Source organism: Phoenix dactylifera, chromosome 2, assembly GCF_051530095.1.
Source record: "Phoenix dactylifera cultivar Ajwa chromosome 2, Ajwa_hap1_PhDact_Kaust_v1.1, whole genome shotgun sequence".
Lineage (NCBI taxonomy): Eukaryota > Viridiplantae > Streptophyta > Magnoliopsida > Arecales > Arecaceae > Phoenix > Phoenix dactylifera.
This window is the reverse complement of record NC_143191.1, coordinates 2,217,587-2,231,446: the sequence shown is the minus strand read 5'-3', so window position 1 is coordinate 2,231,446 and position 13,860 is coordinate 2,217,587. Positions and strand designations below refer to the sequence as shown.

Here is a 13,860-nt window from a genome sequence, read left to right as displayed (position 1 = left end):
ATAATCAAAATCAATCTCCCGAATTTATTTTCCATAAAAAATCTACTTTGACTTATCAAATTTTAAAATATTTGTTGTCCATGTAAACTGATAAATTATACTCATTTTTTAACTGGTATACAAACACTTCTTTAGATTTTTTTACCTAAAATTATAAAAAATTTGATCTTGCTTTTGATAACCTTTGAATAGGTGCAGAGATATGGAACAAGTCGTAGTCCACAGACCAATATGAATCAAAGTTTCAACCTTATGCTATCAGCATCCAGTAGGAAGCAAAGAAAATACATGAAAATTTAAATTTAAGAAGTGTTGAATTAATGTAAGCTATATGCAAATAGACTGTCCACTTCACCAATGCATCATAAATCCAAGCCTAATCCTTCTGTGTTGTCCAATCAGACTCCAAATAGAAAGAGCCGTTATTCCCCTCTTGATAACTTTCAAATGGCCACGGAGATATACCGTTCAGATTCTTTGATGCCCTCGGTTGAACGGACCTGAGCCACCTTTGTAACAGCTAGAGTTTTACAATAACTTGGAAAAGAAAAAAGAAAAAAGAATAAACTCTGTGCGTTTTCGGTGGCGGCGGGGGACCGATAACCGTTCACCTTTCCTTTTCGACGCAACCGCCGTTCTCCCCTCGGCTCTTCTCCTAAGTACCAAATTCCCAACCCGTCGTTCAAACCCTAACCTAACTCTCCTTCCCTTCTCTCCGCCCTTCTATCCCCATTTGCCTCGTTCCGTGATCGCGCGGTAAGCTTTCTCCGCTGCTGGATCTCTGCGTTAATTGCTTGCGATCTCGCTCTTTCTTGCATGGGATTCGTCCCTGCGGCGTGTTTTCGTTTTCTTTTTTGTATCTTTTAACCAGTTTCATTTGGTTTTGGGAGAGGAGGTTTTAGGTCAATTATCGTTGTGCAATAGTTCTAGCGTCGAACGTTTTCCTGTTTTTGGATCAAGATCCGTTCTTGTCTTGTTTGAATGGTTATTTTTGATCTGGGTTTGCTTTGTATCGGCATCTACTCGATTTGATAGGCGGATTTTGAGAAATTTATCCTCTCCTCTTGTATTTTTAGGGTTTTAGCTTACCTTCGATGGTTTGCAGGGTGCGCTAAGTTCATTAAATTTCATGCTTTTCCTTTACCCTTCTTTAATTTTAGGTTTGGCTTTATTTTCTTGTTAGACTTTTCACTCATCTGAATTCCTTCCTTTTCATCATGTTTCCTGTTTCTTTTCTTCTAATTTCGTTTCAGCGACGTCGGGCGGCTCTTAAGTTTTTCAGTTCTTTTCTTGTCAAGATTGAGGAATACTCACTAACTCGATTTACGTTGTTGGATTTTTTTTTTTTTAAATAGTCCGAAAATTTGCTTGGGCATCGCTTGATAATCCTTTTGTTTTCCTATTATTTTTGGCTAGCTCAGAGGCTTCCAGCTAGATTTTCGGCTCTGTACTCTTATTAAGCTGCTGTAAGATTGTTCTAATGGCAAATCTTGAAAAAAGACGTGAGAATGAAGCAATAGCTTCAGTGTCGGAGGCAGCTAGTTTTAGTCAGGTGGAAGAGACTTCACCGGATTTGTTGAAGAACACTCCTTCTAACATAGCCAGATTGGAAGATGTGATTGAACACTGCAAGGGTCGGCAGAAGTATCTTGCACAGACAAAGAGCCCATCTGATGGGGAGGATGTCCGTTGGTACTTCTGCAAAGTGCCTCTAGCAGAGAAAGGTCAGTTAGTATATTTGAGATTGATTTATATTTTAGCTTGTAGTTTCAGATTCGATCCATATGAAGCTGGCTTCTAGATGCAAATAGTTGAAACTCTTTAGGCGCAGATGCTCTCGCTAGTTGCAATTATGTTAAAAACATATGAAGCCTCAAGAGACTATAAATATCTAGCAAGTGCCGACACCATTTCTATTTTCTAGCACTGTTCCTCTGCATTCCATTCTTTTCTTGAGTTCTGCTGGAAGCTTTTATGACCATGGAAAAAAATTGAAATCACCATATAGCAACTTGGAAGCTGATCATGAACAAATGCTGTTTTAGTAGAAGTGGCAATTATGCTTTTGTTTTCCCTTTACATGACGCCTTGTTGACATGAATAGTGGTGGGTCTATATGAGAATTGTAGTTGCTGCTGCAAGCTATGGATAACATATGTTTTAGTATAGTTGTTAAAATTTTGTTTATTTTACAGAGCTTGCAGCTTCAGTTCCTCAAACAGAAATCGTGGGGAAAAGTGATTATTTCCGATTTAGTATGAGAGACTCACTTGCACTTGAGGCTTCTTTCTTACAGGTAATTATTTCCTACTACAGAATTGGGTTCTGTTTTTTGAGAAAAATTACGTGGTCTTAATTAATAGCGTCTTGGCATGCTATCTTTCTCATAAATCATTTTCTGTTGTGAGCTTAAGCTTTGTATTTATACATTATGTTTATTTCTAGTCTTTTATCAGATTATTTTGGTAGGTCATTCTCGCTGAACTCCTACATGCTACTTGTAGGGAATCTTTATGTTTTTAGTCCATACATGCACTGACATCCACCTATAAGAGATTCAAATAATGTGGAACAAGGAGAAAGAAAGCATGAATACTTAGCAACAATATATCAAAATGTGCAGGAAAAAAATGTTTCAGTCACTCATGCAACAGCATTGTTGCAATTTACCTAGCAAACACATTCTTCTGTGGTGTCCCACTCTGAGTGAATCATGCTTTGAGAATTTCTCCAGCTAGAACATGTGAAGTTTGAGACTCTGTAAAGACACTAATTAGATGAAGAGTTGACAAAGGGCCTGGTGATTATAATGCTAGGGTGAAACAGCGGATGTGACAATTGATCTTAATGCATTATTTTATGTTATTACAGTTCTGTTCTTGCCTTTCTCAGAAACAGGAAGGTCATATTTGAGTTTGTTGTATCTAGCAGTAGAATTCTTAGATCTTCAAAGTAGTATTGCATGCCTATATGTCACCATAATAGGTCTAGTAGGATTAAAGTATGATGCAACTACTGCATGGTAAACAATCACGTAGGTCATCATTAGTTAACAGAACATAGAGAAATATTTGATGAACAGATGCATGTAAGCAATGTTGGATCCAAGTAGTAGGATGGACTAGGTTCTGTATGAGCCAAGGTATGCTGAACCATGCTAAACTAGGCAGTTCAGGGTGTACCAAACTAAATCGGCTAGTAATTGGGACGGTTCGGCCAATCAGAGCAGTTCCGCTCATTATGGTAAAATTCCTTACCCATTGATTACCCCGACTATGTTGACTTCGATCTCTCCTTCTTCCCACTTCTTTGAACTCTAGCCAATGTTGTCGTCCTTGATTGACGTCGACACTAATGTCGTTCCCTTCAGCGTGTTCGAAGTGGTATGCCTCTCTCCTTGTCACTTTCCTTCTTCCTCTTACCCTCCCTCTCCCTCTTTCTCCCTTTCACCTTCTCTCTCCTCTCTGGTTCTCCTCCTTATAGGGTTAGGGTTAGAATTTCTCCCTCTCTCCCCTCCTTTTCTCTTGATTGTTCATCTTCGGCTCAGTATAGTACATATTGGTATTGTACTATACTGAGGGTGGCTAGTATGACCATCGATACCGATTCGGCGAACCTTGAACTATTTGCTGATAAGAGGGTGGTGCCATGAGGAGACTTTCAATTGTTAGGCTCTATTGAGATTAAACTCATTTACAATAAAAGGATCGAATTATTAGCTAAGCATGTAGGGAAAATTAGATCCAGAATTTATATTCTTGGAAAGTGAACAATAATGTGCTTAGACCAAACTTGTGCAAATATATTTTTTGAAGATTGTATCCCAGTAGAGTTTGCAGCATCATGATCATTGACATAAATATAAATGGGTAACTTGAGACGAGGAAGAGTATATTCTGGCATAGCATAATAAGGCCAGCCTGAAGGATGATTCCTTCAAGTTTTGAGAATTCAACTACAAGTAGTTTCCATTAAATCAAGGAGCACAGAAACAGTTAAATGCATATGCAAAGGATTAGGTGGGTTATGCATGTGGATCTTGTTTCAATCATTGTGAAAAGGAGCTTTTCAGGTGAATTTGAGAAATAATTAATGTGTCATTTGATAACAACTTCAGCAAAGGTCCTGCTGTTATTATTTTAGTGAATTTGCAACCTTTATGCGAGAGTTATACGGTTTTTTAAAATTATAATTCTTGAAGTCAATCTTGAACTTGTAAGTCCACTTGCAGCAAACAAAATTTAAATGTGAAAGAAGAGGCATGTGGTTTCGAGTCCAACAAATTCCAAAGCTATCATCTCCTGCCATGTGGACTGCTATCGATCCGCATATGGCCTGCTTATCCTGATAAGACCGAATGATGCAAAAAATTATGGGTATTTTGCAGAGAGAAGATAGTTGTGAATTTGGAGGTTGTTGATCATAAACTGTGCCATTCTGCACAAAATAGAAGATGGAACTATAAAATGCACCTTTGGAGTATGCAAACAGTGTCAAGATTTGGTATTATGTATAGGTAGTGGGATGTGAGAGCACCTTTGATGTTCATAGGTATAAATACTAGCAGGATAAGAATAAGTATGACATGAAATCAAAAATACCTCTTTAGATGGATGGTATGAGTAAATGTAAAAACCTGAAATCATAGGCCTTCAATTATATGGAGTAGGAATGGAGGTGATTGGAGAAGGAAAAGAATGGTGCTGCTTGTTTGTTTGAAGGTTATGTGGTGAGAGACATGTTTGCGTTTCAAGAGAAGTATTTGCAAAGTGTTAATGGTTGTGCTTGATTTATGCCTTGAGAAATTGCATTTAGCGTAATGAGTAAGAAATTTGTGTGATATGTGGAAGGGATGTGCTGTTGTTAAAGATATGAATGATAAAAGGAAAGAAATGCCAGCCTTTTATAGTGTATGGAATGATAAAAGGAAAGAAATTCCAGCCTTTCAAAGGTTATGAGGATGTTTATGGTCTATAACAGCTCAGTTGTAGTAGAACTAGTATTTTGATATTTTACGTTAAGCTGAGAGGTAGTAAAAAAAAGGCATTTGACAGGTATTCATGATAAAAATCAAATCAAAAGATATTTATTTGGGGATTATAGGGTGAGCTTTATTTATGAAGTAAAAGCAAGCAAGAGCTGTAATGTAATTATAATTGGTCAGCTACACCAAGCATTTTATGTTGAGTTGGCTGGTTAATTTGTTTTTTACTTTGTATACTTATAAAGCTCTACCAGAAGTAGAGGTGAGTTCCTTGCACTCTTAATGATATGATCAAGAATTATCACCTCTGTTAAGCTTAAAGCCCAGAAAAAATTGATGCCCCATTATGTACAGGTATAAGCATAAAGGCAAGGCTTCAAATAGGTCTAGCACTGAGGTTCTATTTGGGTGTTGGAAAATTGTGTTGGTCTGATAAGATCTTTTGTTGGGAGGATTTTATTTAAAAACATTTATGAATTAGGGTGGGTGGAAGAGATCAAGGAAGGTAGGCAATAACTAGTTTTATTTTTAGGGGATAAAATCAATTACCTTGGAAAAAATGGATTAACGATCCTCGAAAAATAGGGAGTAAGTGTCGACCGATTGTTGTGATCTCATAGAGCCACTTCTATGTATTTTTAAAATAGAAGACCCCACTAAGATCTAATTAGACCAATAAAATCTTTTGGATTCCAAACAATCCTTTAGTGTCTTGTTAGGTGATTATGGTGTCCCAGAATAAACTAGTTCATGGTATAGGAATCTATTATTCTCTTGATTGAATTTGTGATTCCAATATAGGAATTCCAGGGGATTTTAAAACTGGGAGTTTGGTATGGTGTTGTTAGTACTATACTATTTTGATGCAAAAGTGGCATTGGTATGAGATATTTGAATGCTGAAACCATATGTATTGGTACTTATTTGTCATACCAGCTCATACTGTTCCATATAGATGCATATTGATGGCGATGAAAGTATGATTGATATTGATGTTTTACATTCTCTTTGATGCTATCAGTTTTGGTATGTATCGTTGGTACAAGTGTCATGCCTATACAATACAATTACGATGGAAGTATAGGGTTTGGTCCTAGTATTTAAAATCTTGGGACTAATGGAGACCAAGTTCATCGAACCGGTACCAAGACCCGTACCAGTCGCTGACTGGTTTGGTACCGGGTCGGCTCGGTTCGGGCTGAACCGGCCGGTACGGCTCGGTTCCGCAATCCTCGATGGAGACATGATTGACTATAGACTAATCAATTTCATTACATCTCACATTGTTACTTGTGCCTAAAATGTAAGGGACCTAGGAAGATGATGTTATGTTGAATTCATTGTATTCAGGGTTATCGTGAGAATTCCCCTTTTTTATGAGAATGTGGAGGATCCTCTTATATTCTAATATCTTGAAATTAGTCCCTGATACCTGTACATTATCTAACCTATAACCTACATGCATCTTGGTCCTAAGTCATAGATTTTGACACCAGAGAAATATTTCCTTCAATAACTCCACAAACATATATATACTTATACGAACTTTATTGAAACCCAGGATTAAGGCACTGCTAGAAACAAACATGTACTACTCATTGCATATTGTACTGGTTGGAGTGGTACATGACACCCTTAAAATTGTTCTAGAGGTAAATTGCCCTCACCCAACTCATATTTCTTGTATCGCTTGGTGCACTTCTTTTTTTCTTTTTCGTTAGTTTTTGCTTATTTATATCGGTTGGTGATGGCACAAGCCAACTTGTACAATTCTTGTTTATAGTGTGTAACTTGTGAACTGCTGATTGGTATGTAACTTACCTCCATTTTTTTTGGTACACTTACCTCCATTTTTCAATCCTTGATTGAAACACTATCAAATTCCCCTTGACAAGTTGGAGCCAATATCATGTTCAAGAAGAGCAACTATTTTGATAGTCAATAGAATCATTTTAACTGGTCTATTCTTAAGCCTGGCTAACAATTTATAAGAATGCAATCATGTAAAGGTGCAAAGTCTCTGTTCTAATGCGTAATGATAATTCGTACCTTTGTGGTTGTCATGCACAAACAACGGCAATGTAATTGAACTATTGAGACTCACCCTTAGCTGTAATAATTGAGGTTTTAATGTTGATGTCCCAAAATAATAGACTGTGGAAAATACTTTTTACCATGATCCCAAAAATAATGGCTGTTACGTTTGTTGGCTGGATATTTTCATAAATTGAGTTATGGCTGTTATGATGGTTGTATTTAGCTGCTATAACATGAAATAATGGTCATAATTGGGAAAATTTACCGTGATCCTCAAATAAATTTCCATATAATAAAGATATTTGCTCAAATTGGTAGGAAGATATGATTTGAATTCCGAACTCCGCAAAGTTGAATAATAGCCGTTATTAATGGGATGACTTGAAATCAGAGCAGCTATATAAAATCTTGACATTTATATAAATCATATGAAATGTAGGGTTTGAGATGAAAGGCTGCTATAGTGTATGATGCTTGACTGTTATATCAAACTGTCATGACAATTTTAGGGGTAAGGAACTAGATTCTTAGGCCTTGTTTGGTATCACTTTTTCCTATTTTTTATTCTTAAAAGTGAAAACACGAAATTCGATATCTTTAAAAGTGACTTCTAGAATTAATCGAAAAATTCAAAGTGACAAAAATTCTTCCTTCTATTATTTCTAAAAATAACTTTTGAACCACGAAACTAACTTATCAAATCAAGCGATACTCTTACAATTTGTTTCTTTCTTCTCTTCGTCCCTTCTCTCCCGAAACTCTCCTCCTTTCCCTCTCCTTTCTCTCCTCCTCCTTCGTAGTCACCGCTGCCTCGCCAGGGTTTCCCTTTTGTTGGTGGCTCAACAAGGGGGGTTGCTAGTCCTGCGGCCATCACCAAGTCAATTCCACCCCCGCCATATAGGAACCCTTCGGCCTCTTCCCCAACAACTTGACTTCAAGTACTCATGGTGTCGGACTCCATTGTGTGCCTAGATGCAATTGGTTCCCTATTACTTGCCTTCAGTCCAATTTTTAATCATGCCATTCCATGCGAGTTAATAGAAACTAAGAGAGAAAAAAGGAAAAAAAACATGTGGAGGAGGAAGGCGGGGTGGCGGCGGCCGATGGTGACAAGGGTGCAGATGAGGGAGAGAGAGGAAGGTTGGGGCGAATTGCAGTAGAGGAGGAGAGGATGAGGTGGGTGTCGCCAAGCATGGATCTTGGAGCGGAGAAGCAAGATTGAGGGCAAGGAGGTGGACATGGATGTGGCGGACGGTGGGGAGGTTGTGTTGCGGCCTGTGCCTCCTTATAGGAGACCTTACAAGGCACGTCCTCCTCTATTCAATCCTATTGGATAGCTGCTAGAGTGGATTGATCCTGGTGCTTGAGGCCTCGACCTCAAGTATAGGTTCCGATGAGATTGAGTGAGGGTGATAAATGATGATGATTGGTATGGCATGGACAAAGGAAAATTTAGGGGAGGGTGCAGATGAAGGCGAGGTGGGCGGTGCTGCGAAGGGGGTAGGGAAAGCGGAGGGTGGAGAGGAGGTTGGGGGGTGGGGGAGGAGAATGGAGGCAAGGGTGGAGGCATTGAAGGAGGTGAGGCACTGGAGGGGGGTAACTAGAGGGGCCACGGGCATGGTGGCACGGTGAAGGGTGGTGATGTTTAACCATTTAACCCATTTAACTTTTTTTCAACGTGTTTAATAAAATGGTCAAGTTTGGATGTGGTTTTTTGACCCATTTAGTAAGCAAGTTAGGTTCAAGTTGATAGATTTTCATCTATGTATCCGAGCTGGCCTATGTTTTGTTCGGCCCGACCCATTTGCCACCATGTAGGGGTGGCTGCCAAGAGCACTGTAAAGTGGGTTGTGGTGGTTTGTAGCAGATCTTAAGGCGAGTGGGGGTAGGAGGCGATGTCAATGGAGAAGCAGATGTAGAAGTTGAGGGTGGGCCCCACAACTGATCTCGTGGCACACCTACCAGAATAATGTGTCGACGATGAGGAAGCTCTTGGACGCTGATCCTAGATGCTGTTGGTGTTGGATTTATCTCGTAATGGAATAGAATTTTGAATTCTATAGCTTTTGCTGTATGATACAAATTGATTTATGTTTAGATTTTTAGCTACATGGTTTTGGTTTTGCAAATCGAAGTAAATGCAGTCAGAGTGGTGGACATGGCCTCGAGGAGGCTGTGGATCTTGAACTTGTTGTACTTGGCTTGATTTCAAGGATCGTTATGTCGATATTGGAGGCCCATATTGGTTGCTTGCCGTTTTGTGCTAGGCCCATAGTGACAGGAAAGCCGGAGAGGGCGGGGAAGAGGGAGAACGAGAGAGAGGAAAATACAGAGAGGGGGAGGGAGAGAGGGGGAGGAAGAGGGAGAGAGAGGGAGAAGGCCGGCGAAGGCTGGCGGAGGTCAGTGAAGGGCCGGAGAGGGGTGCAGAGCGCCGGAGGAAGGGTTCCACCCATTCTCCTATTTTTTACAAAACAGGGGTCTCAAAGGGGCCCCCCTTTTTATTTTGAAAAAATCAAATAAAGTCAACAATCCCCTTGTTGATTTCGCTTAATTTTTCAAAATCAAAAAAAGCTAAAAAGTAAGTGAATTTGGCAACCCCTATGCCGACTTCACTTACTTTTTTCAAAATAAAAAAAGGGCCCTCCTCTGGACCCTTGTTGTGAACAAAATAAGGAAATTGGAGGGTAGAGCTCTTCCTTCGCCCCTCCAGGCCCCTGACCCTCCATGCCTCTGTCGGCCTTCTCTCTCTCTCTGCCTCCCTCCCCCCCTCTCTCTCTTTTCCTCTATTTCCTTCTCGCTCCTCCCCCTCCCTCGCCAATTTCTCAATGTGAAGGCCGGAGCCGTGCTAGTTCGTCTCCAGTACGGCTCAGTACACGCTGAATTGGGCAGCTAGAAATGGTACCGCCAACCTTGCTTGATCCAATGGTGATCCTTGATGAAGGGCGGGGTGCTTCTTGTTCTTGGGGGGGGGGGGTCGTTGCTTCAAAGGACTTCTCAGCAATGGCCGCAGACAAGGAGAGGAGAAGGAGCTTGGCATTGTGTATCATGTGCTTTTGGATTTGATGATAGTCTGCTATGGGAAAAACACCACTAGAGGGATTTCCCATTTTGCCTACCAAACATGTTTTTCTTTTTTGTTGTTGTGGAAAATAGAAAAAACAATTGTCATTACCAAACATGTTTGTCACATATTTTAAGAAAAAAAGGAGAAATAGAACTTGTTTTTAAATTTTTTAAAGAAATAATGTGACAACGATGCCAAACTCAGCTAGACACAAATATGTGCTAGTGAAACTATTTGAGCAAATGGACAAGACAACTTCACCTCTCCATTGTAGTTGTAGCGAGACATTGTCAAATTCTAACTGCAATTACATAATTAGATCAATTCTTAATTAGATGTTTGATGCATGAAAATTTTAATATGAGGGTTTAGGCCTGTGCATTATCATAAGGGGGAGGGTACAAATCATGTATTGCCTTAATGAGTTTTGGTTCATTATCTTTGTTTCTTTAGATCCTTTTTCTTGATTATCTGGATATATCAGCAGCTTTCTCCTCTTTTGGAACTAAGTAATTTTTCTTTATGGAGCATTAAGATGTAAATTACCTCTTCAGACTATTAGAGGCCCTAGATGGAAAGGAATTCTCGTATAATTTAAGTTAATGGAGCAGGTGTTCCTCTTTGAATGTCTTATTGCCAATTGCATTTAGAATGGTTTCTTGATTGTGAAATATTTTGGTGCTTCCATGGTGCTCACTTGAAGTAATTACTCATAAGGCTGTGATTCTGGATGCTTCATTTACCAAGTTGAAGTCACCTTCACCATTGATTTTTTTTTTCTCATCTAATGTATCATGATACCTTTTTATGTGAAGAAGTGTGCAGTCGGGGCTAATTTGCATGCTGAGCTGTAAAGGATGCTGGTCTCAGTGTATCCCTGATAGGTAGCAGTGAACTTTATTGGATGTTGGGTCTCATGGATGCTAAGGTTTTCCAATTACCAGAGATGGCAACGTAGAACTTTCAAGCCATCCAACTTTCCCAACAAGTGGATTGGGGTCATGAATCTGCCAGTATAACTGACATAAATGATATGACTGCAAGCAAAGCTTGCTAACATAGTTTCACTTAATTGGCTGGCTGGAAGTTGACCAGCCAAATTCTTGTCAAGTTAAATGTGTGGAAGTAGAGCAAAAAATTGGAATCAACATGCGCCATATGTAGCTGAATCAAGGCTATGCAACAAGGTACGAGGGACAACACATTTAGGGAAGGAAAATAAAAATCAGAGCCTCACCAAAATTTTTCGCCTCTAGTCACTCCCTCATAACGAACAGATCTGTTCAAGGCATGCCTCTCAATTTTACTATCTTTCCATGTTGTTTAGCTGATATATTCTTTTCCAGTTTTATATGGCATAGTTTTGAGATTCTTTAATACATAAATTCATGTTAGTGGTATGGATATCTTAATAATTATACACTTAAATTGGTATTGGTTCATCTAGGTGGGAATTCTCTTTAGTGGACACGATTCATGACTCAGTTTTTACTTTGGATGCTAATCATGTTCTTAAATACATGCATGCTTGTGCTAAATTTTTCTTCATTGTCCAAAAGCTATATTCTTTTGTATATCTGTTCTGTAATTTTTTTCTTTCTTGGACTACTAATTTTAGAGGGAAGAAGAGCTACTTGCACATTGGTGGGGAGAATATGCAGAATGCAGTGCAGGTCCAAGTGGCCCTTCTACGGCTAATATGGCTTCTGGCTCTAGATCTGATGATCTGTATGTGGTCGAGGAAGAGAGGGTTGGTGTCCCTGTAAAGGGTGGCCTTTATGAGGTATTCTTTTGCACTTGAAGCATTAAATTATTTTTTGAATATGATTCTTTTTTGTACTCCTGCCTTTTATCCGATCGGTGTCATCTTTCTAGAATTTGTCAGGAGCTTAAATGCTAACAAAAATACAAAATGGCAGATACATTCTTGAAAAATTCCCACAAATAATTCATGTTGAATGAATGGGGAGGCTTGGAATGTCCAAATGAGTACTTGCATAACTCCTCTGGGCAAATACACTACTATGATTTTAAATGGTTTAAAATGATTTTCATTGATGGTTAGGATGTGTTCTAAATATTTTTTATAGGTGAATACATTTGGAGAGTTCCTTATTAATATTTTTGTAATTGTTATTAACTATGAAATTAGTTTCTAAGGGTTCTCCTAGATCTAACTAATATTCTGATCAAAGCATCATGTTGTCAATCTTTTAGTATTACGAAATCTTCCTTAGCCTTAATGATGAACTTAGGCAGAACCAAGGTATGCGGTACCGACTGTACCGACGTACCGATGGGCATCGGTACTGGTACGGTACCGAACCAAACCGAACCGAACCGGTACTGTACCGATGGGGCTAAAAGCCAAAAAAAATTGGGACCGGTACGGACTGGTCGGTTCGGGCCGGTACCGGTTGGTACTGAATTATGTAGCTGTACTGTACCGGTGGGATCCGGTACCGGTATGTACCGGCCGGTACCGACCGGTACGACAGACCATGGGCAGAACTCAATTCTCTTTAGATCTGAAATGACAACTAGAGATTGAATTCAAAGTCAGATAGCACTCATTTAGTATCAGTTGTTGATTTTAATATGCCTATGACGATCAACAACTATTTGGAATTATTTGTTTAATTCAATCTGAGAAGTTGCAAACCAAATGCTATACCAACTATTTGAAATTACCGAACCGGGTCGAACGGGCGTTTCGGCCCGTACCAAACTGGCCCTAGCGATTCAGCCCGTACCAAACTGACCTGGTGCAAGATCGGGTTGGTTCCATGTGGAGTTCGGTTTTGAACCCAAACTGGTCTGAACCGGGCCGGAATCGGTGTAAACCAGCTAGTTCACATTGGTTCGAGTTTGAGCCAACTCAATCTCTCTTTTTTTTATATGCGTTGAGTTGGGAAGACCTGAGAACCTTCCCAACTCTTCTATTGAAGTGTTCTTCAACCCGCCCTCGCCCCGCCCCTCCACGCCAAAAAATGCTTCCCCTCCCCTTCCTCATTTTCTCCTCTCTTTTTTTTTCAAAGCCGAAAAATACTTCAAATTTTTCAAAATAGGGAGAGATCATGCCAAATTTTGATTTTGGCATGATTTCATGATATGTTGTAGATCTATGGATGATCTACATAATTTCACTAAAATTTTTAATTTTTGGATTATATATAATTTTTAAAATTAAAAAAATATTTTTGGATTAAAAATAAAAAAATAAAAAAGACTGTAAAATCAAAAGCTTACTTAGGGGAATGCAAGCTCCTCTCTAAGTAGATTTGGTGTCCATTTATTCAAGTTTTAATGCGATCATGCATATAGTGGCCTAGGTCTAAATTCAAAAAAATTGAGAAATAAGTAGCTTTTGATGAATGTCTACGGGCTTAGAAAAATATATGTAGCATGTATAGTAGGGTTCTACATAGATCTGAGCTCCTGATTATGCTAATGATTCAGATCTCTACGAGAGGCATTGCCACTCGAAGAGATTTTAAATATCGGTATGTATGTTGTACTTTAAATATATATAATTGACTGTATTATTTTATATTTTGTATCTCAATAATTATTTTATATTTTGCATCACTCTAAAATATCAAGAGGCATCATTTACACGTATCGTGATTATAGAAACATCAAAAAACATCAATAAACGTCAAATTATACTTAAAATTATTGAAAAAGTTGAAAAAAATGATTACCAATAAATCAAACCTAAAACAATATCGGAAAAAAAATTTGCCATGCCGGTTCAGAACCGGCATGTCTTACC

At 38.9% G+C, this 13,860-nt stretch overlaps 1 protein-coding gene across 25 annotated transcripts in view; it reads left to right on the top strand.

Annotated features, from left to right (window-relative positions):
* The first annotated feature begins 540 nt into the window (after positions 1-540).
* Positions 541-13,860, top strand: part of SGR2 (shoot gravitropism 2 (SGR2)) — a 51,331-nt gene continuing 38,011 nt past the window's right edge. For 16 of the 25 annotated variants that reach the window (XR_016399067.1, XR_016399069.1, XR_016399065.1 and 13 more), the window contains exons 1-4: positions 591-756; positions 1,417-1,724; positions 2,196-2,296; positions 11,704-11,868. Coding sequence is in view for 12 of the 25 variants with exons in the window: in XM_088714924.2 (XP_088571050.2) it covers positions 1,481-1,724; positions 2,196-2,296; positions 11,704-11,868 (510 nt within the window). In the remaining 13 variants the exon portion in view is untranslated. Of the gene's footprint in view, positions 757-1,416; positions 1,725-2,195; positions 2,297-11,703; positions 11,869-13,860 lie in introns of all 25 variants that reach the window. The other 9 variants (XR_016399066.1, XR_015974903.2, XR_015974901.2 and 6 more) reach the window with 2 other exon arrangements.